The 24912-nt window shown below is 31.1% G+C and overlaps 1 protein-coding gene across 2 annotated transcripts in view; it reads left to right on the top strand.

Annotated features, from left to right (window-relative positions):
- The first annotated feature begins 5114 nt into the window (after nucleotides 1-5114).
- Nucleotides 5115-24912, top strand: part of LOC125071431 (rho GTPase-activating protein 7) — a 263295-nt gene continuing 243497 nt past the window's right edge. For both annotated transcript variants that reach the window (XM_047681675.1, XM_047681678.1), the window contains exon 1: nucleotides 5115-5541. In XM_047681675.1, the coding sequence (XP_047537631.1) occupies nucleotides 5457-5541 (85 nt within the window). In that variant the 5' untranslated portion in view covers nucleotides 5115-5456. The remainder of the gene's footprint in view (nucleotides 5542-24912) is intronic.

The following is a 24912-nucleotide window of genomic DNA, read 5'->3' as shown; positions in this document are numbered from 1 at the left end:
ATTTATTTTATTAACTAAGTATTTTTATATGGTACTATATTAAACAATCTTGAATGCAATCAGTATATTAAATTATTATAAAAGAGCATAGTTTTTTTCTTACTTATGAACCTCATACCGTCCCGTTAAACTTAAAATCTAAGGTACCTAATCATATAATTTAATTGGTATTTTTTTTGCTGTCTCTACTCTCATGATAATCATCTCACGCACACAAAGACATCTTGTAAGTACGAGTGTCACTCGATACGCATGCACATGTGTCTTCGTAAGTGAATAGATCGTAGGTGAAAATTTGATAGAATTTCTTATATCTTAAAAACTTCCAGTTAATTAAATCCATAGAGGAAAATATTAGGATTATAAATGTTTATTTACATACACATACATATGTACATACATACCTAGAAATATAATTATATCGTTATAAATATAATCTCTTAAATATGTCTTAGAAAATGTGTGTTAAACAATCGATGTTACAATAATAATTTATTTTATATAATATAAAGAACGAGTTACAGGTATGAAAAGTTGTTTTTATTTTCAATAATATAAATTTATATAAGCTGAGGTTTTTTTCGTGAAATATACGACGTATATTTGGTAAAATTGTCTCCTTAAAATACAATACTTAAAAAAATATTTTGGTTTCCATAAGAACAATGTTGTCACTAAGTTATGGAACTAATAAGTAAATTTTCAAGAGTCATATTCTAATTTTATAGTAAAGTGTCTGAAAGGGTTATATTACCTTTCAAAAATTTAAAGAAAGTTATAGCTTGCAAAAAACTTACCTAGTTCGCGAACATAGTCAAGTTTTAAGTCGTAAGTTTTAAGTTATGATTAAGACTTATGGCCAGAAGTTTAATAATCCTTTTTTAATTGTAATTGTTAATAAGATACATATATTTGCATAAATAAGAATTTTTCAATACATTTTACTCATCCAGTATTTTATATCTCTCAAATTAAACGATTTCAAATTCCTACGAACTTTAATATAGATGTATAAACAGTTTGGGGCAGATAGTGTAAATTTACACTATGCCTAATAACCTATTACACACGAATGTTCCCAAAATACTTCGCCAAGTAACGTAATTTTCATTTATCAATAGCAGGCACATGATTATTTAGCGGACTTTTAGGAAGTCTCTATTTATGAACACAATTCTATCAGTTAGTTTTAAATTTGCGCGTTGAGTCATATTGTACCCAAACAGCTGATTTGTGCTGACTTTATTCAGTTAAACCTAACAATGCACAATCTATTCTTATTTATAGCTTTTCTATCTTTGTTAATTGGATGATATAATTACAGTATCTCTCACGATATATATTACCACAATCAAGACATAGAATGAGTAGCTTAAAGCTTGTAAAATGGGAGTTTTGAAGCTAATTTCACAAAGCGTTTCCAATGCGGTTTGGCACATGTGGCAGAATTTCATTAAAATTGTACAAATGCCATGTTTCCTCTCGATGTTTTCCTTTACCGCTAAGCACGATATGAATTATAAATAAAGTATAAGTACAGGGAAATTAAGTGGTACTTGTCCGTGCTTGCAACCGTATAATCAATTTTTTTTTATTACTTACTTAACTAATGACTAACATACCATTGTATGCAATGTTATGCAACTTTAAGAATTTTTTATTTATAGAATTCAACGACCTTCCCGGTAGAATCTACATTCCGAACCGGTGGCAGCGTTACTTAAAATAGTTTGTTAAATGACGATTCAAAAGTGCTTGTAAAGGCGTAGGCCTTTAAAATCTAAATCAAAATATACTTTATTCAAGTAGTTCGATAAAGTATATTTTGATTTAGATTTTTTGATTTTTATAAATAGCGTAAATAAACTATATAAAACGGAGATTGATGTAGGACCAAAAAAGGAAAAGAAATAAAAATATTATTAGATCACCATGTAGAGAAACAAAAAAATGCTTTTATTTAATATGATAATTATTCTTTATGAAAAGACTTTATTGTTAACCGTAAATATGCATAGTTTAATATTACCTATGGTCCTAAAAACACCAAAATCTAAATACTCGAAATTTCTACGGAATTTGGTAAATATTTAGTGTGAAATTGCGTTTAAAACATTCTACTTATTTCAAAGATAAATATCGATTCGAGTCGGTTAGTAGTAGTTTTAGTGACTAAAAACTTAGGCGCCGCGATAGAGATTAAAATAATGTTATAATTCATATTTTTTTTATTTAGTATTTTTTTATACTCGTATGTGATATATGTTAAGAGGTTTCGTAAAATATGTAGTTCAAAAACAATTTGCCCGTCTAATATTGGAATAGTATTTTGTTCTTTTTAATATTAGAATTTAAGTTAGAACTACGCTCGGCTTCGAATCAGCTTTATCCCGACAATAGGCTTGTTTCCAGTAATAATAAATCGGATGGCTTTGAGTTTCTAATGATAAATCATGATAATTAGTAAATAAAAAAACAACTTTTCTACAAAAATAATAAAAGATTAATTATATTTTTGGAAAATAAAATCGACAAAATGAGGCATTTAATCACGTGACATTAAACACCAATCAGAGTCGCGTGACGTCACACCTCACGAAACAAGCGCGGAACGCTACGTTGTTGCTATCAATTATCATTATGGCAGATAAACTGGGGGTACTACTTGGTTCTGGATCTTTCAAACACTCTGCGATTATTGACAAACTTTGTTTTTTCAACATATATCTTCTTGGCATTCGAACTTCGTTGGTATACAACCTGGTTTCATGCGCACTTGTGTCTTTACCCATAATATGATACTCTGTATAATTAGTCATATCATTTGGCAACTAAAAAAATAAAAAGAGTTTGAATTATTACATTTTATAAAACGAAAATAATATTTTAACTCAAACAAATCATAAAATCCTATTCTAGTCCTAACATTTTATAGGTTATGTGTGATATATTATATTTGCTAAATTCATTTCTTTTACTATACATTTATAAATAGATATATCAAGTTGTATTTAATACTTACATCGAAATGATCTTCACAGAAATAAATTGTGGAATTAGTTGACAAAATAAGAGCATCTTGCCTCCATGCCATTTAACCACTTTATTCGTATTTATTTATTGCTTGGTACGTATATGAATAATTTGTCTGGCGTTTTTATCGTTGTACTTTCACATTGGGACACCATACAGTATTTATAATACGAGGAATTCATTATTTATTAAAAAACACAATTGACTGTCATACACAAACACGGCTGTTTCGCGAGGTGTGACGTCATTCAAGACGCCATGACAATCTTGGCCTTTTTCGCGGTCAATTTCAAGTTCATTTCTAAAAACTCAAAATACTAACATAAAAAACCTATTTTTCTTAAAATAGTATATTTTTGGGGTGAAATAGATGCTAAGCTATAATTTTAAACTAATTTCCAAATTTTGTCAACTAGCCTATTACAAGTAAGTACTTTTATTTTCAAAATTCACTGTTATTTATTTTATACCAGTTGTCATCCGTGATTTCGCTTTGGGGTTTGCCGGCAGGTGTTAGGCACAAATCCTATGTCCTTCCTTGAAGTCCAATCTTGCTTTATACCAAATTTTATCAAATTCGTTTCAGTGAAAGTTCAACAGACAGACAGAGTTACTTTCGTATTTATAATACTAGTAGGGATTATTATTATTAATATAACAAAGTTTATATAATACTCTTTTTACTTATTTCAGAGTATCTGTAAAATAAAGAGTCGAAGCGGAAGATTGCCGGCACTAAGATTCTTTGTGCTCATAATTTATATACCCACCAACTCACACATAAGCAGTGTGGCGGTATAAGCTTCAAACTAAAATATGTACACAATAAGAAGCGAGACAGAGTCATTTAAATTAGTACAGTTAGATTATTCAAAAATTTCACAACGAACTTTCTGTCTCTGAAAACATATTTAATCTACAATGACGCAAGATGCATCTCACAATTTGGGTCTAACAATGTTTTAAGACGTGTTATCAGTAGGACACTGATAAGAATATTTAAATAAGATGAGTACGAGTGTTCCTATATAAATAGATTTAGAAATAAAATGTTTAATTAATTTATTTAGTGTTTATTTATTTATTTTGTTGCACAAAAGTAAATTGCACAATGTGCACTACGCGAGCCTTAACGCTACTACACTTTGGCCTTATTTGTACGCAAGATTGTAAATAGGTTTGTAATTTAAGGTACGTTATAATTGGGTGTGTGTATTCCTATATGCTTACTAAAATATATTAACTGATTTTATATAATAGTTGCGAGGACTTATTTATATGCTATACCTACATATAGTGTGTTTCTCACAATATTTTCCTATACATAAGAGTGCGAGATGAATTGCGAAACATAAATTAAGCACTTCAAAAACAGAGGTAGTTGCCCCGATTTGAACCCGCGACCTTCAGTTAAGATCGACGTGCTCTAACAACTAGATCGTATTTTTTAAGAATAATATTTAACGATGTTCTCTAATGTATATGAAAAAAGTTTGAAGTCTGCTTAGATGATTTATTAATAAATTTATTGTTTTATTTTAAGTTATTATTACTTTTTAACATTATAAAAGACGATTTAAGAACATGACATAATTTTCTTGAACTTGCATTAAACATTACAATAAATATTGTATATTTTATAATAGTAATCGAATAATGAATTAAAATTACAAAAAAACGCGGTATTAAATGCATTCCAGGTAAATTATCAATAAATATTTTATAACGATTTCTCACAACAGCACAGACAACAAAATATTTAATCGGAGACACATTAATCACAAACGAATAAAATTTGCAGTTCGATTCGTAAGCAAATCTAATTGCACCGTTAATATCCCATAAATTCACCATCAAATAAGTTGCCAAAATAATAAAAATAATTTTAATGGACACTTGCTTAAAATCGTAAAACGTCAGGACGTTAGCCCTTACACGAGGTAGCGATATTAGTGATGTCGAATTATCGATTTTTTTTTAACAGGAGTTATCGATGATGTATCGTTTTAAGGACGTAACATGTCGGCCCCCCGCTAGACTCGGTTTGCTGTTGGTTCGGTTCAGTCAGTGTGCTACGGCGACGCGCAGTGCACGTGAGTGTTGTGCTTACGCGCATCTCGTTCGTTCACCCCGAGTTTACGATCGAAACGTCAGCTGTCACAATTTGACGTTTCGTAACGAGCCACGAGCGATTGAGCGCGTGAATCCGTATCGCGTTTTTGAAAAAAAGTGCTGTACGGTGTTATGGCGCGAGAATTTTTTCGTATGAATAATTCAAGCAGCATAAAAATGTTTTGACGTTCCGCTCGGCGGATCCGTGCTAGTGTTGTGATGATACCGATATCGATTGTGTTGTTTTGTGTTATATAGCAAATAGCTGGTGTTCGGTGGGATTGTTGTTATGCTGTTATCATGACACATTGATGTCGTACGAAGCTGATATGTCTATAATTAGCGAGCTGCGATGGCTGCAAGACGACGAACTATTTGCTTTATCCTTACAAAACGGTAATGTTCCATTCTTAAAAAGAATATTAATTTGTTTGTTTTTTTTAAGTAATTATGAAAAGATAACTTACTAATGCCTTAATAAACAACCTAGACAAGTTATTGTTGTTGCAATATTATATAATAGAATCCCTTTAAATGCATACAAGATCGATCGATGCGTTGTTAAGTAGATTGTATCCACCCGCGGTATCTCTTCCTAAATAAATAATTGTTTCGAAACGTTAATTGTAGTATAATTTTATTTACCCGAAAAGATACAGGAATTAATTTACTATATGCGTCATATTGTTGTTACCGGTTTTTGTAATGAACGAAAATAATATTGAAACGACGGTTTCTTGTATATGTATAGAAAAATATTTATTTATTCCTTATTTATTCGAAAAAGTCTTTAGTACAGAATTTTAAAACTAAAATTAAATATGACAAGAAGTTTTTAGTTAAAATTTTTGTTAAGTAGTGTAATTTATCATCACTGAAAACGTTATAAATTCGTTGAACTGAGCCCGTATACAATAAAGGTCAATTGTTTTAATGCAAAGATTATCAGAGAACAAATTCGGAACATAGATAATAAATATTAAATATTACTGATATCTTCACCAGAGTTTCTATTAAAAAATAAAAGGTAAATAAAATCATTCTTCAAAATCGGTAGCTTTTAAAATGATATTTGTAGAATGCGATGTTAGTTCAACGGTAGGTAAATAGGAAATAATGGCCAAGGCAAACTAGATTCTTGAAGCTGCCTCTTATTTAACTTGATTAAATACAAATGTATAATCAAATCAAATCTGTCAAATGACATCTGGACGTTTGTTTAGTGATCAGATTATGAGTCACTACCGACTTACCTTTCGACTTTGCACGGGTAGGTAATATTATATAATTTCGATATTTAAATTATATATTTTACATCAATTCCTTTATTCTTGTACTTTTTTCGAAGAAAAGAAAAAATAAACATTAAAGACTTATTTGACGTTTTCGTTCATTTTTTTTTCGAATGTGTAGAGTTCCTCATTTAAATTTTGGATAAGTTTGGTTAATATGGCTATTATATATAGTCTGTCAATTGATCGAATTTCTGGGGTCAAAGTAAATGTCACTAATGTTTTTTTATCGATTTCCTATTCTATGATATTTAATCGACTTTTACGTAATTTTATTACAATCTGTCCGAGCCATTTGAGCGTGATTGAGTTGAGTAACGAATATTTTAACATACAATTACATGTATAATATTAGCAAGATAAAGTTGTGTCGAGTAAATCGAGCTCAAATTTCCACCTATACAGTTGAAGACAAATTTACAAACTTTTCTAAACCACTTGATACAATTACCTCATACATCATTAGGTCCTACTTAATTCCGTAACATAATACTTTCCGTGACAAAAGTAGACGGGCAAATTGTTTTTGAACTACATATTTTACGAAACCTCGTAACATATATAATATACGATTATAAATAAATACATATCGCAAGGCAAATGAATAACAGTGATGGTAAGTGTTCACCACTGTCTATACGCGTCGACAGTATAAGAAATATTAACCATTTCTTGTACCGTCAATAGGCTGCTAAAGATGGGAAATAAGCCAGAATAGTTCTTATGCTAACTCGCGCTTCAAAAGTTATGCTATTTTTCGGTTGTGAAAGATCTATACATCTAAATAGTTTGTTGGATTCTGTGAAAAAAAAATCAAGTAAACCAAACTTGCATTTCGGCCCCGATAAATTAATACATCGAGCAAAATTAGAGCTCCAAAAATTTTACCATTGAATTAAACACACCGAAAAATGTATAAAAAAATTGGAAACTTTTTTTTTAATATAATAAATATATAGCTGAAATTTTAGTCACCATTGATATTTACGATTTTTTATTTTTAATATAATCAAATTTATATATTCGTTTTTAAATAACATCTTATTTATTCTGCGTAACATCAATCAAATAATTTCGTTAATTGCATGTAATTTAAGTACTTATAAAACTTTTCATATTAAGAAATAAAGAACTCATTCGAAATTCAAAGTAGGTTCATTTAAACCATGATGCAATGTCAAATATTGATCAAGTTACAATTTCAACAACGTATCAGACCTCAAATTTACAAAAATACTACGTCTAACTTATTTCAAGGTCGTCTGGTCTTGACGAGTAGTTAATCTGAAGTTTATAAGATGTTACAAACGAGAATAGTCGTATAATTATATATCTACATAATTGAATTCTCTTTAGATAAAATTTAAAAGAACGGTTAATTTTTTTTACGCTATAACGCTACGATATCTCCTCATCCGTAACGTTCTAAGAAATTTGCCCATTGTTAATCCACGAAATTGACTCAAGACTATTTTGTAGATTAAAAATACGTTGGAGATATTCAATGGACAGTTTAAAACTATTTGGAAACTCTCTTGAGCTACTTACGCTTGTCTCAGTGTTAATTTCAGGTCAACACCATTGTTGCTAGCTCATTCAAATTCCATTGATAATTCTGTATCAGTATTCAAACACCCACGTGACATTTCGCCTTCGGATTATGGTTTAAACACGTTAAAGCAATACACCAACCTCACTTTTGTCAATACTTCGATCTCTGACCTCATTGACCTGTCGGAATAAGTCACTGGCAATTAAACGATAAGTGGAAAACGTATTTTTTAAAACTCATCGAATTGTTTTTTTTTTATTTTGCACGGAACAATTTCTCCGCTGTCTGTCAATGTCAAAGTATAATGCTACAAAATTAGGGAGGTGACTAACTACGTACTCCATTTTATAGTAGATGAATTATAATATATATTAAGCGAATAAAATAAGAAGTTCACCGGATGTAACACTTAAATTATAAATACACGTGTACGATCTATTGGCTAATGGTAATGATGATGACTGTGCTTATGCACATGCGTACAAGTTTAATTTGCATTCGTATTATTGACCTGCAACTTTATTACTTGCTCTGAAGTAATAAATTTCAAGAGCAATTTGCTTAACGACGTCAAATGTTACTATATTCTTATTATGATACTGGGTACAGTTAAATCGGTAACGCTTTGAAGACCAAATAAAGTTAAAAGAAAAAATGAATGTTAACATTAACAAAATTGTTTTGGATTTATATTTCTTAGACTTCCTTAAATAGAAAGTATAGTTCTCATAGTTCTCTTTAATATATATCTGATAACTATCTAATCCCGCAGATTCGCCCGTTTGGAATTTATTGTGACGAAAATGCTTTAAGTATTTGCTTACAACCCCCTATTACCGTAGTGTAGGAGAACATTGGCCCTTCAAAGATCTGAAAAGATTATGAGTGTCCACGGGGTTCTTGCTTGCTTTGTAATACGTTTCATCAAAATCAATTTCGGTTTTGCCGTAAAGACGTTACAGACAGACGGTCAGACAGAGAGCAAATTATAATAATTAGTTTTGGGTTTAAATTAAATTATATCTCAATAACTGCTTTGTTAAGAAGAACTTATATTTATTGTTTTTATATTAAATAATAATCTAATTAAACTTACCATATTTCCTTATCAAATTCAAATTTATTTGATATTATCTATATGGTCATAAAGTAAACAAATAAGCATAAAATTCAGGAATAACAGAGGCGTCAAAATTGCTCCCAGATATTTTTTACACTTGCAATCCTATAATCTTACTATACATTAAACAATAATAATGTTCTATCGCTAATTGTTTGTATACTTAAATCTTTAAACAGATTCATAGAAAAAATATTGTTTATTTAAAAACTCTGTACTTCAACCTTGTATTGCCTAGTAATTGTTAAGTCAATCGTATATTGCGCAAATCCGCTATAATGTCCAACACACCATTACAAAAATAACGACCTTGCACTGTGAACCGACCCTAATACGAAAAAATAACTTTTAAAATACAAATAAAAATTTACTCGAAAATATTTATCTAACAAAAACAATACCTAGATATGTCTGTCCGTGTACGCATTACACATCAGATCACTGGATGAATTGTAATGACACTTCGGCTAAATAAATATAAAAAAAAAATCAATATAAAGGTTTACACAACCTATAGAAACCGTTCGATATTTAATTATGTAAATTCGCCAATGGCAATACTTTTATCAATGAAGCCTGAATAGTAATTATAAAACACAAGAAAGGTAATATGAGTCGTGCGATGGCTGCGAACAGTTGTCTCGCCATCAATAACTGACTCAAATAATCAAACCCTTATTATGTAATCGCAATTCTGGTTTCTAATCAGTGACAGCTTACGTAATAATCCCCCAGAATCTGTCAAGTTGCGCGTGTGTGGCAGATCTGATCCGATGATGTCACTTGTGATAAACGAAAAGTCTTTATTTTTATCACAAATTATAAAACAAAGCGCAGATGGAGTGTGCGGAACATTAATATGAAGCAGCAATAGCTAATACATATCAAAATGAAATGTAAATTCTCGGTAGTGCGAAACGATGGATCTCTTTGCTCATACGTCAAAAGTGCTGTCACTGTCATTATTAACTATCGATCTGTCTTTTGTTTTATAGTCTGAGATTTATATATTAAAAAAATATATATTTACCGACAAAATTGTGTAGTTGGGAAAGGCTGAATGCCTAAAGCCATTCGCACCAGACCGTAAGGAAAATCAAAAATTCACGAAGGCAGCATTACCACAATACCTACACAAATGAATTACACATTAACGTAATATATATAATCTGTCAATGCCTAGAGATGAAGATTTAAAAACAGAATATCTCGTAGTAATATAACGTATAATTTAAAAAAAATATTAAAAGTAAATTCAAATTTCGAAGAGAACACTTTTAAATATTCCCATACAATGACTTATTTGGTCCCTAAAATATTTAAATCAAGTTAATTTTGGTAGTTGAAATTAACATCAAAATAAAAAATATAACAAATAATATTCTAAATTTAAATATGAAATAAAACGGAACAATTAAATAAAGAGAGTATCTATTTTTAAATAGTTTTAAATCGTTTAGTTAAAATAGAAACGGTTTTATTCCATATGAACGGTTAAGCGATTCTTGCTCTTAACACCGCTGAGCGATGTTAAGTACATTAACATGTGACGCAGCGCGCATGCGCGGCGTCGCTATACCGCCAATACTGTAGGGCTGAATGTTATTTACAAATTCACATTACAATGCGTGTTATAATAATATCAATTTATATCATTAATGTTGGTAACATTTCATAATATTCTAAGGAGTTATTGTAACTGAATATACATACTTTTTGCATATTTTCAGCTTTATACACCATACATATAACGTTTTATTTGTGTATATTCTGACAAAAGAGAATTATCCTAGATGTATTTATCATATATGCCAGATAAATGTCATAATAATATGTATATCTTTTATTATTCGGGGGCAATATGGCATGCGATGATATAAGTTGTCCGCTTATGAGCTGCCAACAAAAAATAGTTTGAATTTCGAAAAGATTTTTTTTTAGTTTAACATTGTTTGGCTCTATAAAATTTATATTATCTAAGTTGGCAACCCTGCGACTAACTTCGGCCGTGGCTTCATTACACACCTACTTCACTATTGGTAATTTGCTTGTACATTAATTTTAAGTATTCATAATGTCCTTTGTCTAAATGAATTTTGACCTTTACTAACAGCTCATACCTAACGAATAACCTATAAAATTACGTAGGTGTCTTGTACTAAATAGTTTATATATAATGTTGAAGTTCCTTTTTAAACCGGATTTGTGTTTTTCTTTTTTTGAATGCCTTTGCATATAAATCTAGGAAAGATACAATAGTGTATTTATTATATTTTTTTATTCATTTAATGTATTTTAGGTAAATGTGCCACTTGAAGGTGAATTTTCACCACAGCCCATAGAAAGTGGCAGTGTAAAAAATGGAAACTAATATGTTATGTCCCCTCGGCTTACAGTTACTGGCTCACTCATCCTTCTGACCGGAACACATCAATACTTGGTGGTACAATGCTTGGTGGTAGAACCTAAAAATGATGAGTGGGTAACTTGATAGCTTTGTGCAAACCCGTCCGAAGCAAAGTAATTTTTATATAAAAAAATACGAATAAAAGTTCAATCAATTAATTATTAGCAACATAAAAAATATAAGCTCTATGTTTATATAATAATACGTTAAGTGCAGTGTGAGCTTACGACGGTCATTATGGATCTTTAATAGCAGGCTTCAGCAAAAATAATTTCTATCCGCTGGAGGCTACTAGATCATCCAGACTCAGTCTAAATGAGAGGCCTAATATGTTACTCCTAGATTTACGACTCGCAAGCCACATTAACCAGCTAAATAACTAACCGTTTGTAATTAAGAAATGTTAAAAGCGTAATACTCTTTGAATTATTACGAATATCAGAGATCTTGCGTTCTTGGTAATCGCTTTTGCGATTAGTGCTGAACGCCATACATCTTTTAATGCACTATTTTAATTAGATGTTTTATTTACATTTCAATGTTATAGCTGTATGTAATGGGTACTTTTATTAAAGAAAAGGTTAGGGTTTATAACGCGAATTTCATCTCGTACGTTAATTTTTAAATAGAGAATTCGTGTAAACTTTGTAAAGTCGTCTGTATCTTGTTTGGGTACGATCCACGTATTCTATCACCGGAAAATGAAAATAATTAAATGAATTCAAATAAATTATTTTAGCTCGAGTTTCAAATCAACTGCCTCGTACTGAAGGCAATGTCTTTATCACCACGTTTTCCAATCCTGAGCTTCGGAATCTTTGCAATGAAAGATGCAATTTAAAGAGCTTTCAGATGAAGGAAAAGTTGGTCGTCACAGTTCAAGTCGTTGAGAATATTCGAGGACTTAATCATAGATCGCCACTTAGTGACGCTATCGTTTAGGAATACAAACTTTAATGCATTTACTCAGACGGAATTAAGTTAAACTTACTTAATTGGTGGCACATTGGCCGTGACACCCGCGGGGCACAGATTCAGGTTGGTGTTTGTTATTTTTTTAATTAAATAAATATAAGAAGCTTGATAAATTATCTTCTTTGTATTGAAATACCGTTAAATAAATAATATGAACATAAAGATGAAATTAGCGATCATTTCATCGATAATATTCTTCATCGAAAATTGTCCCTGAGATTTTTTAAGCTACGAAATCAAGGAAGAGTCTTAATGACGAACTTTAAATACATTAAAATATTAATGATAAAATAAAGGTCATTATAATAAAAAAATAAAGTACAATTAAATTACTTTTCCTTAATGATTTCAGTAATTAAATTTTAATTAATAAATTGAAGTTTATTGTCTATAATGTGTTTTATTATTTTCATAAAGTGTTATTGTATCATAAATACCAATAAAATATTTTTGCCAGATAAATGGCAATAAGGAAAATATATTTATGTAAATTATTATTTTTGTGAAGGTCGTTTTAAATTCGAATCGATTGTAGCGTTTGAATTAAATTTCAATAGAGTTTAAGGTCACGTAAATTATAGTGTGTGCGTGCGTGTGTGTGTCAGTGTATGTATCAGCTTCGTTGGTGTGTCTCGTTGACTGTAGAACGTGGAGTAAATTCGAAAATCGAATCTCGTGTCGGTCAAAATACGGTATTCAGATTTTGTCCAGAAATTTGCACTCAGTTGCAAATAGTTGCTCAAAAGCAAGTTCAGCCGTTTCTGCTGCACCAGATCTCTTTACGTATCGATTTGCCTTTCCATCGGACTGCGAGAGTGTGTGTGTCACTTTTATGAAAAAGGCCACATAGACAATACGTGCGATCTTTAAGTAAAATAAATAATCATGTTATATATGTATATATATAAGCGAAATAGCACTCACTGTTTAATCAAGAAATCTCAAAAACGATGACACATACAAACTTGAAATTTGGCAGATAGGTTCCTTATAGGGTGTAGACATTTCGGATTTTACGAAACTCTACCTCTAGGGGGTAAAAAGGGGGGTTGGAAGTTTGTGTCTTATTTCGCGCGGCGAAAGCCGCAGGTCCAGTTAATATATATAAATATATATATGTCAATCGCAAATAATTAGATAAGGAATAATATTAGGCCAAATCGCATGCAATTTTACTCAAATTAATTCCCCCCTTTTTAATTCTTGTAAATCTAAGACAGACGATGATGATGATGATGATGACGATGAATTTGTTTTATACATGCGTAGTTTTGAGTACGACTTTACGTTTTTATTAACGATCTGGATAGTACGACCGCTGTAAGCGCTGTATCCGCTTGAAAACGTAAGCATGTGGTTTCCCGTGTTAGGAACAAGTATTTATAATTATGTGTAATGCACAGAGCTCTTAAATTACGTAATCAAGGGGAAACCCCTTCATTAGTATACATCGTAATTTTCTACTTTAGTACTCATGTCAGATTTAAAATGAGGTTTTAACTTAGATATTTGTTTAATATCAAAATTATACACTTTTGTATGACCCGATATAATTGACACCTCAGCAAATATAAATTAATTAAAAAATAAAAACTATCAGTCTTATATATGTATTACGTTTAAAAACGTCAAAGAATAATCGATACTGGAAAAAAATAATAACACTAAACAATTTAATAACTAACATTTGACATCAACTACACATGCAAATGTTATTTAAGTTTTTGCATAAATACTTGTTAGTACAACAAGAATTCCCTATACTTGTAATATAACATGAAGGCACATTAAACTACTAAGTTTAAACAAAACAATATAAAGTTACATAACACTGTAACTACAGGCACAAGGGACATCATAGTTCGCATAGTTGGTTCCCATTGGCGATGTAAGTAATAGTTCTTTCGGCACCAATGTCTATACGCATTGACATAATTGTATATGAAGAAATCATAAACATGATTAAACTGTAATCACTGCCCGTAATTGGTAATCCTATCCGGTTAATATTTGTAGCTAGTTGATATCTATAGGACTATTAATAGAAATAGTTAAACATAATTTGCTGGAAATGTTTAATTAGTCGATTTAGTTAATGATGCTGATCCAATCACAATTAAATAATAACTTGATTTGTTTTAAAAAAAGAAGGATATATTAAAAAAATCATAATCGGTTGATAAGACCTTTTAGACCAACAGTATATTTTAAGTAATCGTAATATTTAGTAATAGTTACCCGTCTTTGCATGTTCATATAAGGGTCGATTACAAGGATAATATCGAAGGAACTAGCGAACTGGTCACTAGTGAATCAAATATTTTTATACATATCTGATTAATTTATTTACGGTATTCATAAGCAAACCTTCAGTGAGAGATGAGAGAAAAGTTCAAAGTTGAATTTAAGCGTAACGCTTCTAGCACCAAGTATTTTTTAACTTAAATTCATCAAAAGTTTATTTAAACTTCTACAAGTAAACTTGAATGTAATGGGAGTTCTTGTTATAGTGGTCTTAGAGATGAGCTTTTGAAACTTATGCAATTTCAGTACAAGTGTTCACATTGGAAGTGTATCGAGACTTCGGTACATTTTTCCACATATTTAAGGACGAAATACTAGGTTATCATCGACACTCTCTATTCCCTCACTTATAATCCGACATCCATCGGCTACACTTTTTACACCTCAAGGGGGTAAAGTTGTAGATGAGTTGTATGAAAGTTCTTGGAAGATTATCATCAAAATCTGAATTACTTGCGCGCTATACAGCGGGTTCAACTAGTAACAAATAAATTTATTTGTACGTATTACGTATATCTACATTACATTTTTTTACATTAGCAGTCCGTAAATTTCCCACAACTGCCCTCCTGCTCCTCCCCCTTTGAGGAGAAAGTTTGGAGCATATTCCACCACGCTGCTCCAATGCGGGTTGGTGGAATACACATGTGGCAGAATTTTGTTGAAATTAAACACATGCAGGTTTCCTCACGATGTTTTCCTTCAACGCCGAGCACGAGATGAATTATAAACACAAATTAAGCACATGAAAATTCAGTGGTGCCTGCCTGGGTTTGAACCCGAAATCATCGGTTAAGATGCACGCGTTCTAACCACTGGGCCATCTCGGTTCTTACGTATATCTACATTGACTATATTTCATTCGAGAAAAATAGTATTAATTAATATTGTGCATCAATTTATACTGGTCGCTTGTTATACGATACATTCATGAAACATGACAAAATAATGAGATCATGATACACAGTACTAAAACGACTTAACCGGAGATGACGCTAAGCGTGGGTGCAGTATCACAGGTTGTTGACATAACATGAGCGGTTATCAATCAAGTTGGGGACCGGAATGTGACTGATAACGGATGCACCTGCGTGTGATTTGATGCAATGAGATAATCTCACTGTTAAAGATAAAAACGTTTATGTGGTTTTTTTTAAATTACAATAATTCGTTAAAACATGTTGCGGTTTCTATGTTTAAGTATGTCAATAAAATCACTTACACCAAGCTTACAATAGAAACGAGCAATATGTTTTAAATGTTTCATTGTATAATAAAGTCGATGTTGTTTTGTTTTTATTGTGTAATATTCATTATAGGTGATCGTTTAGATTTAGAGATGAACAAGATCTAGAATATGAAATCAAAGTATTTATAATAATAATAATTGTAAAGTAGCTATTTTTCTTTTTTAATTGTATATAAAATTAAGTTCTTAGTGTGAATTATATATATATAAAATTACTGCTCGCAATTGTCGGTTTTTAAATGTCAAATAGTTAAATACTTTTATATTATTCATTTTTAAAGTAATTCTTATGAACTACGCAGCTGTTTGGTATTAAAATGTATATTTTTAACATGAAAGCGACAGATTTAATCGGATGTTGTGGGATGAAGGAGTAGGTTTTAGCATATTTATTTAAATTATTACAAAATGTATTTCGCAAGATGTTGTGTTTTTAGTTTATTAATTAACCATTAAGGTTTTAAATATTTTAATTATTATTCTTTTTAAATCGTTTAAAAGTCAATTAGCGACTATAAAATGGTCGAGTGTGAATTTAAGACTAATAAAGAAATGAATGAAGAAAATTAATTAAATGTTGAAAATTCAAAAGCAAACCTTTCAAAGCAATTCTAATTATTATTTTTTGAGGAAAATTAATCGTCATATTATATTCAATGAATTAATAATTTAAAAATATAAATTTTTTATGTTATTTTTACAAGATTTAAATCGTAAATTCAAAAGATAAATGAAATGTAAAGCCTGGTTCAGATGGAAGTTCGTACCGTTGGGACGGCGAATCCGACACGGATACAGTTCAGGCGCAGGTCCAATGGTTTTACTTGATTTACGAGGCACATGAGAACATTTACCGCTTTCACACTCCGAACTGCTACTGAAAATAACTTGACATAAAGTTCAATCACTAAATAGCCCAATCTTGATTGAACCAGTACTGTAAACTAGCAAATAGAACAAGAAGGTTTTACTAGGTACGAAATCAACGAATTCTCCACGCATTTTTATCATTTGTATAGCAGAACCTGCGGCTTTACCGAAATTTATAAAACACAAACTTCCAAGTTGTAGTCCGTGTTTAACCCCTTTAGGGGTGGAGTTTCGTAAAATCCGGATTATAAGGAAGCTATCTGCCAAATTACAAGTTTGTTGGTGTTATAGTTTCTGAGACTTCGTGATTAATAAGGGAGTGGTATTTCGCTTTTATATAGACTCAGTAACAAAATAATATGCCTTATTTATGGTATTTAACAAGTCCTTAAAATTTATTAAACGATAACAGATGTTGTCTTTATAAATAACAAATTTATAGTCTCTCATTGGCTGTTGGCGAGAACTTTACTTTGTAACATTAATATCTTCGACCATTTATCATTCATATCTATTTACTATGTTCGAGTTTTATCGAGTTCATAGTAATATTATTTTTATCGAATTATTTTTTTATTAAAAGTTCGTTTACCCTTATAATTAGATAAGAAAAATTTATTCATAGTAAAGACATTGTTTAAACGAAGACATCCCTTTCTCGTAATAAAGGTTTACATTTGTTACATAGTAATGTATACTTCCAGCTTTACTTGGTGGTAGGGCTTTGTGCTAGGCCGTCGGGGTAGACCTACTCATCAGATATTCTACCGCTATACGGCAGTATCTAGTATTGTTGTGTTCTGGTTTGAAAGGTGAGTGAGCCAGTGTAACTACGGGCACAAGGGATATAACATCTTAGTTCCCAAGGTTGGTGGCGTGAGGAATGATTAATATTTCTTAAGCCGCCATTGTCTATGTGTGGTGGTGACCACTTAACATCAAGTGGCCTATTTGCTCGCGTTCCTACCTATATCATTAAAAAAACTTTCAGCTTTGATAACTAAGATGTTATGTCCCTTGTCCTTAATGCTCTCTACGGTCTCAATTTCTAGACCTTCATATTGCTATAAAAATAGTATTACACGAGTTTATTAAAAAAGCCTTAATACAAATATGTCATAAAACTTCTTACATTTGTTGTGTTTTATCGAAAATTTTACAGTTTATAGTGATGACCTTGAACAGATTTATTGACGATAGTCGATAAAACCGTTGACGTTTCAATCGAAACTGTGTTTATGTGTGGCTATAAACGGAAGAGCCTTTACAAACATTCTATGAATATTTATAAACAAACACATTATAAATAAATCAAGAATTTTATTTTAATAACACGTTTTACAAAATGCAATTAATGCATTTTTGTTTTATGTAACTGTGTGATATTTAAATAATGTATTTTTCTTGTTATTGAATACATAAAATATTATTTAATTATTATAGTGTATGTGTGTGTTTTTTTTTTGTTCTTTTATATAATTATACGGTTATATTTATTCATATTATAATTGTTACGGCCTTATTATTTAAATCACTCAAACTGCACAACAATTTATTTTACACTAATACACTTTATTTTTCAACGTTAGGATTTTAATAACTATAATAGACTCTATTTCTCCCCTTTCTTGTATAACATAGTAGAAAAAAGTTGTGTTAGGTTAATAGATAAAACTGTCCTTTTCCATGCCGTGATAACTTTTAATTGTAATAACACTTAGCTAAAAATGTAATTATCGTTATTTTTAACCTATAAATTGTGTATGTTTTGTAAGTTGTCCTTAATAAAAAAATATGTATTTATTAGTCAGCACACTTTTCTTGTTCGTATCTAGCCAAACGAATGGATGGTTGTCCGACTTTAATTATAAATTTAATTTCAAGTCAAAATAAAAACCACATTATTAATCAAAATAAATATTTAAATCTAAACGGAAATAATCAATTGAAATACTAAAATATTTGTAGGATAAAGTTTGTGATTTATTAAAGTATTGTATATTTACGCTTTATTAAACAATGTATCTAAATTCAAATATATAAAGTCGGTAACATAATGTAGCTTAATATAACTAATAAATATTGACACGTATCAAACGAATATTACTGTATATAGCTGAGATGGCCCAGTGGTTGGAACGCATGCTTCGTAAATTATCTCTAAAATTTCTCCTCAAAGGCCTTAAGGTAGATGTAACTTTGTATTAATGTTACCCGTATAAAGTCGAGACGGATAGTTAGTCATTTGTATGAATTGAACTATTTGAGCAGTAGACATTTAATTGACTGCCTAAAGACCCCTTTCTTTTGAGAATAAGGTTTGGAGCTTTGGAACTGATCAAATGCGAGTTAGTGGATGTGGCAGATTTACTTTACCACAGAGCACAAAATGATATACATATATATATAGAAACCAATTAAGTACGTGAAAAATCCATGCCCGCTTTGAACCCGTACTCATCGCTTAAGATTCGCGTGTTCCGACCACTGGCCAATCACGGCCCTCAATTTACTATAAATCCATCAATATTAGAGTCCGTCACTATCATTCTCCAATTGTTTACTAAAGAGAATAATGCGGGCTGAACTGACCCGACCCACTTTGCTCACGATATCCATGAATACAAATTATCTCCATTCAGATATATAGGTGAAGAAGACGTACTGATCAATTGTTTTTATTAATGTAGACGTAAAACTCTAATAAAACGTGAATCATTGACGCCCACATGGAACTGCCTTTGTGTATTTATCACGCATTAATGAAAGTACCAACACACTTAAGAATACATAAATTATATGTATGGGACAATTTTAAGTGTGGCAGGATACTTTTTGGTACTGTGGTATTTAAGTATTAGTATACTTTTTTTGGCATTTTGATTATCAGTGGTCTACACGGCATGTGGACAATGGCGCTGTAAACGAAATTAAGCATTCCTCACATCGCCAATGTACCACTAACCTTGGGAACTGAGATGTTATATTCCTTGTGCCTGTAGTTACACTGGCTACTCACCCTTCAAATTAGAACACAACAACTCATAGTATTGCTTTTGGCAGTTGAATTATGGCATTATTCTAAAGCACCCCGCGTGCTATACATATGGCAATTCCAGAACATGCATGCAACAAGTTTTCTTCAGATTACCTAGATACTTCCAGACAACCTTTAATTATAAACACTAATTAACTTGAAAATGATGTGGATTTTATGCCGCGTATTTTGCCCGGGATTGACGCGGCAATCATCAAAATTCATCTGTCAATCCACAGTAACATTCTATGATTAAAACAAGAACATCAGGTCAATATAAGTGATAGATATCAAACATGCATGCATCAGCAACGATATCACCTTTACAGTCACATTTGACCTTGAAATTTTACACTCGAAAATTATTACGTAATTAATTTTGGAACTTGTTTCGTTCTAGACTAAAGGATACACCTGAGTGTAGGTAGCACTCATATTATATTTTAGATAGTTTTGTCCTTGTATGGAAGTTGAGTGAACTGGTACACAGCTGGCACAGCCATCATGTTCCATGGCTTTGCACTCGAGGCTTCATTTACTGTGAGTACTCAAGGTACTGAGAACAATATAACTCATGGTTCATCCAGCCATTTGTAGTGATTGAAAAAGTAGACAGACGAAATTAATATAGGAATATTGTTCAGAAAATTAAAACGTAAATATTTGCAACGAGTTCACCCATTGAAACCAAAAAATACAGGACGCGAATCCTTATCAAGAGCGAAGGCCTAGCAGTATCATACTATTACGGTACATTAATATTAATCACTTAAAAAATCTTGTGCTATTAATAAATACGATTTACATGAAGTCATTAATAATTATGAATGTACTATTTACAAATAAAATTATATGTATGTTTATAAACGATAAGATAACGAAACTAGTCGGCTTATTAAATCCAACAAAATTACGTCCAATTATTTCTGGCAACACCTGTGTTTGTGACTTGTTCGACATTCGCAATAATTATTAATTAAATATGGTTTTGTCATAGTGAACGTGCTATAATTGAGATTACAAGTGAGTTAGGATTTAGACAGACATAACAGAAATATGATATGGCGGTCAATGAACTCGAGGAAATCTAATAATTTCTGATGTTTTATAAATACTGGTAGTTCCATTTTGTAAGAACTCACTTCGTATGTCACATCGTGAAATGTTTAATTACGCTATTTTAATTAATTATAGTAAATGTTACATGTCAAATTCTGATATTTCACGAGCGTGTTCTACGGTGAATTTTGAATTTATTCCCACAGAAAAGCTCTATTACGGAGTAAACATACATTACGGAATTACTATTGAAAGTCTGATACTAAAAATGATTCATTTAAATTAATGTCAAGTTTCTGGTTCGGAACGCAAACTACTGATACGTATTATCTGCTAAATCAAATATTTTTCTTTCCTGTTCGTTCTAAGGTTAGCTGGTAGTGAAATCTGAGTATTAAGCCTGTCTTATTTACAAAACATAAATATAATTAAGTCACGCAATGAAGTCTTAAATAAAATTAATAAATTGTCAAACGTAAAAGTATTCGTTGGATTTAATTATAGAATATTTTTCGTCTCGTAAAGATATTGAGGATTTTTCTCTGGATTGTATTGAGTCGGAAACTCAATATGATATTTTTATGATTCACTTCGTGTTCCGAGTACAGATAGCTTGTTAAATTTTGTCTTTGCTTCGAGATGATTTTATAGAATTTTCAGTTACGGTGGATAAAATAAAGTGCCTCGTTCATCTTTTGGCTAGCATATAGGACTTGGTAGTAAATTCAGTTCCCGGATTATTGGATTCCGAGTGTACTGTGACAGCTCTTGTACCGTTGTCAAGTCACCCTTGAGAACGGCCGAGTTGACCGGTCAGAAAGAAATCATTGAAAGGTAATCTCTATTAAAATAGAGCAAAAAATCAAGAGTAAAATACGATAAATTATAATTCATATTATACTTCTCTTATGGGTAATTGATTACGTTTATTTTAAATTAATTATGACAATATGTACTCGTACTGGCTTTGCACGGGTAGAGTAAGGGTATACAAAAAAAAATCTACTAAGAGACCAAAACAAAAAAGTATGCTTGTATTGGGTCAAAAATTAATCAAAGTTTCATTATAATCGTATGAATATTTTAGGAACATATAGACAAATGTACAAACATTAATTTATATTTATTAAGAAGGCTGAATAAGTATCCCATATACATACATGTTGTGATAAACATATATATGTATATTTTATATTACTTTATCTGATATATATATGCTATCCTAGTTACTTAGTGGTAGAGCTTTGTGCAAGCGCGTATCGTACCACCCACTCGTCACTTATTCTAATACCATCGAACAATACTTTACATCGTGTTCCGGTTTGAAGTGAGAGTGAGCCAATTTAATTACTGGCACAAGGGAGTCACCGCATTGATACCTATTGTTGGATACAAGGAATCTATCTTAGACCTTATTTGAGTCTATGTAAAATTATTCGTATCGAATCCCTATGTGGATTACTGAGTCACAAGTTTAAGCCCAACGGCTGCTAACCTTAAACGTCATCATAATATTTAAACCCCGTTAACTCGAAACATATAAGACCATACTCAATAGCCATTTAAACCATATCGAGAAAAGTTAACTATTAATACCGTAGACAGTTATGGTTACACCCTTTGACCGTAGTTTGAATATTTCAATGGCGACACGGTTACCGCAATGGTAGATCACGATTTTACCATATATAATAATTTATTTATAATAAAATACTTGCAATGGATTAAAAAATAAATAATACTAGACGTTCCTTGTCGGTTTGTTTGTATAGCTTCTGTTTTACGTCATTGAATTCGAGCGTGAACAATCAAAATAAACTTATCCTTAACTTGTCACGCACGTTGTTAGCAATGATATTTGTCAATTCATATTTTTGTTACATCAGTTTGTTTTCATGCAAAAGCTAGTCTTAAATCTAATTAAAATTATGTTATATAAAATAATATAAAAACTTGTAATTTTTTTTTAACTATATACATATATATTTATTCGATAAGACAGTTAGTATATTAGCTAAATATTAAAAAAATAATACTATTGAGTAGACAGTGGTTTGAACGCGTGCATCCTAACCGATGATTTCGGGTTCAAACCCAGGCAGGCACCACTGAATTTTCATGTGCTTAATTTGTGTTTATAATTCATCTCGTGCTCGGCGGCGAAGGAAAACATCGTGAGGAAATCTGCATGTGTCTAATTTCAACGAAATTCTGCCACATGTGTATTCCGCCAACCCGCATTGGAGCAGCGTGGTGGAATATGACCAAACCTTCTCCTCAAAGGGAGAGGAGGCCTTTAGCCCAGCAGTGGGTAAATTTACTGGCTGCTAATGCTAATGCTAAAAAAGACAATAATAGTATAGTGTACTGTTTCAATAAATATACTTCAAGGTGAAACTACCACTGGAAGGGTAGGTTTAAAGTAATATCGTCCGTTATTCTATTAAGAACTTTCATTACATCAATACAATATATTTTATAGATTTTAATGTTACTTTTATATGATATAAAAGACACATAAAGATCGGGACATCCTGCAATTTTATTTAAGCAGTTTATTGTTAAACAACTAGTACATAATAAAGAGTATGTCAACTACTTAGTCCTTATTAAAATCTTTTAATTTGAATATGTTTTTGTGGTATAATTAGTATGAAACAAGGTATGGATTTCATGTATTGAACATGTCTAATTAAAATTGTGATTCTGTCTGGAAATAAAAACAGTATCGATAAAAATTTTACCTACAATAGATAACACGTCTATGCAGATTTGTTTATTATTTGTTTACCATTGAAGGTCATATAATAATCATTGGATTCACAGACAAAGATGCAGTATTGTCTTGTACAATCACAATCATAGAAGGCTGTACGTGGGTGCTAGTTCAGATACAGCTAACTTTCGACTGGCGTATTCGATGAGGTGTCGAAATTATTGATTTAGCAAATTATCGCAGGAATTCACGTAATATTCTTGTGTTTTGCACGTGATGTCATTTTGCCTTCTGCATTACGTAATTTGTACGATTAACAATATTAGACAATCATATTCGAAACGTAACAAAAAAATTATTCTACCAAATTCAGTTTTCCTCTTGTTGAAAACATAAAGAATAAAATCATATTATTTTATGCCGTATTATTTAAGGGTAATAGTATTCCTTGATTTTTGCGCGGGATATACAAATTTTATAAGATGTGAGTGATGAAAGAAATGACTGAGTTTCTTGCCGGTTCTATTCGGTAGAATCTTCCATAAATTCTTTAAAAATTAGGACCAAAAATCTCTTGCTAAATTACGATTTTAATTATTGTAAAAGACTTCTTGGTATCGTTTATTTTAGTTGTCATATTTTTTATTGGTCTAGTAGCTAGATATAAGGTCGCAGATCCCGAGGTACTGATTTCAAATACAAGGTTAGGCCACTTAAACATTATTGGGTTTTTTCTGACGAAAAATTCTCAGTAGCAGCCCGCAATCTGTAAGTTGAACGTGCGCATAATCCCGTGCCTCAGAGAGCACGTAAAGCCTTTGTTACTGCTCTTGAACTCTTTCCGGTTGTGTTGGATTTGCTGTCCCTTTTCCCGCGGAGGGAATAGATAACGTGTATGTGTTTGTGCATACACCTGTACACTATAATATGTCCTGCGTTAGCTATCCCCTGATATTGACAGTATTGACCGATTTGTCAGGGGAACATCATATTTATCGCAATCATTGTCTGTGTGTGAAAATTCTGATTATTATTCTGATAAATCTAAATTCTGATTTTATATTCAAATCTAAAATTATACAAATGATGTACATTTCGTCTCAGTCCATATTATAGAGCTATATATTTAATTCAAAACTGTAGCATGACGATTCAAAAGTACTTTCATAAACCTAAATTAAATTGT

This window comes from Vanessa atalanta, chromosome 19 (assembly GCF_905147765.1).
Source record: "Vanessa atalanta chromosome 19, ilVanAtal1.2, whole genome shotgun sequence".
Lineage (NCBI taxonomy): Eukaryota > Metazoa > Arthropoda > Insecta > Lepidoptera > Nymphalidae > Vanessa > Vanessa atalanta.
The sequence above is the reverse complement of the archived record's forward strand: the minus strand, read 5'-3'. Positions and strand labels throughout refer to the sequence as shown.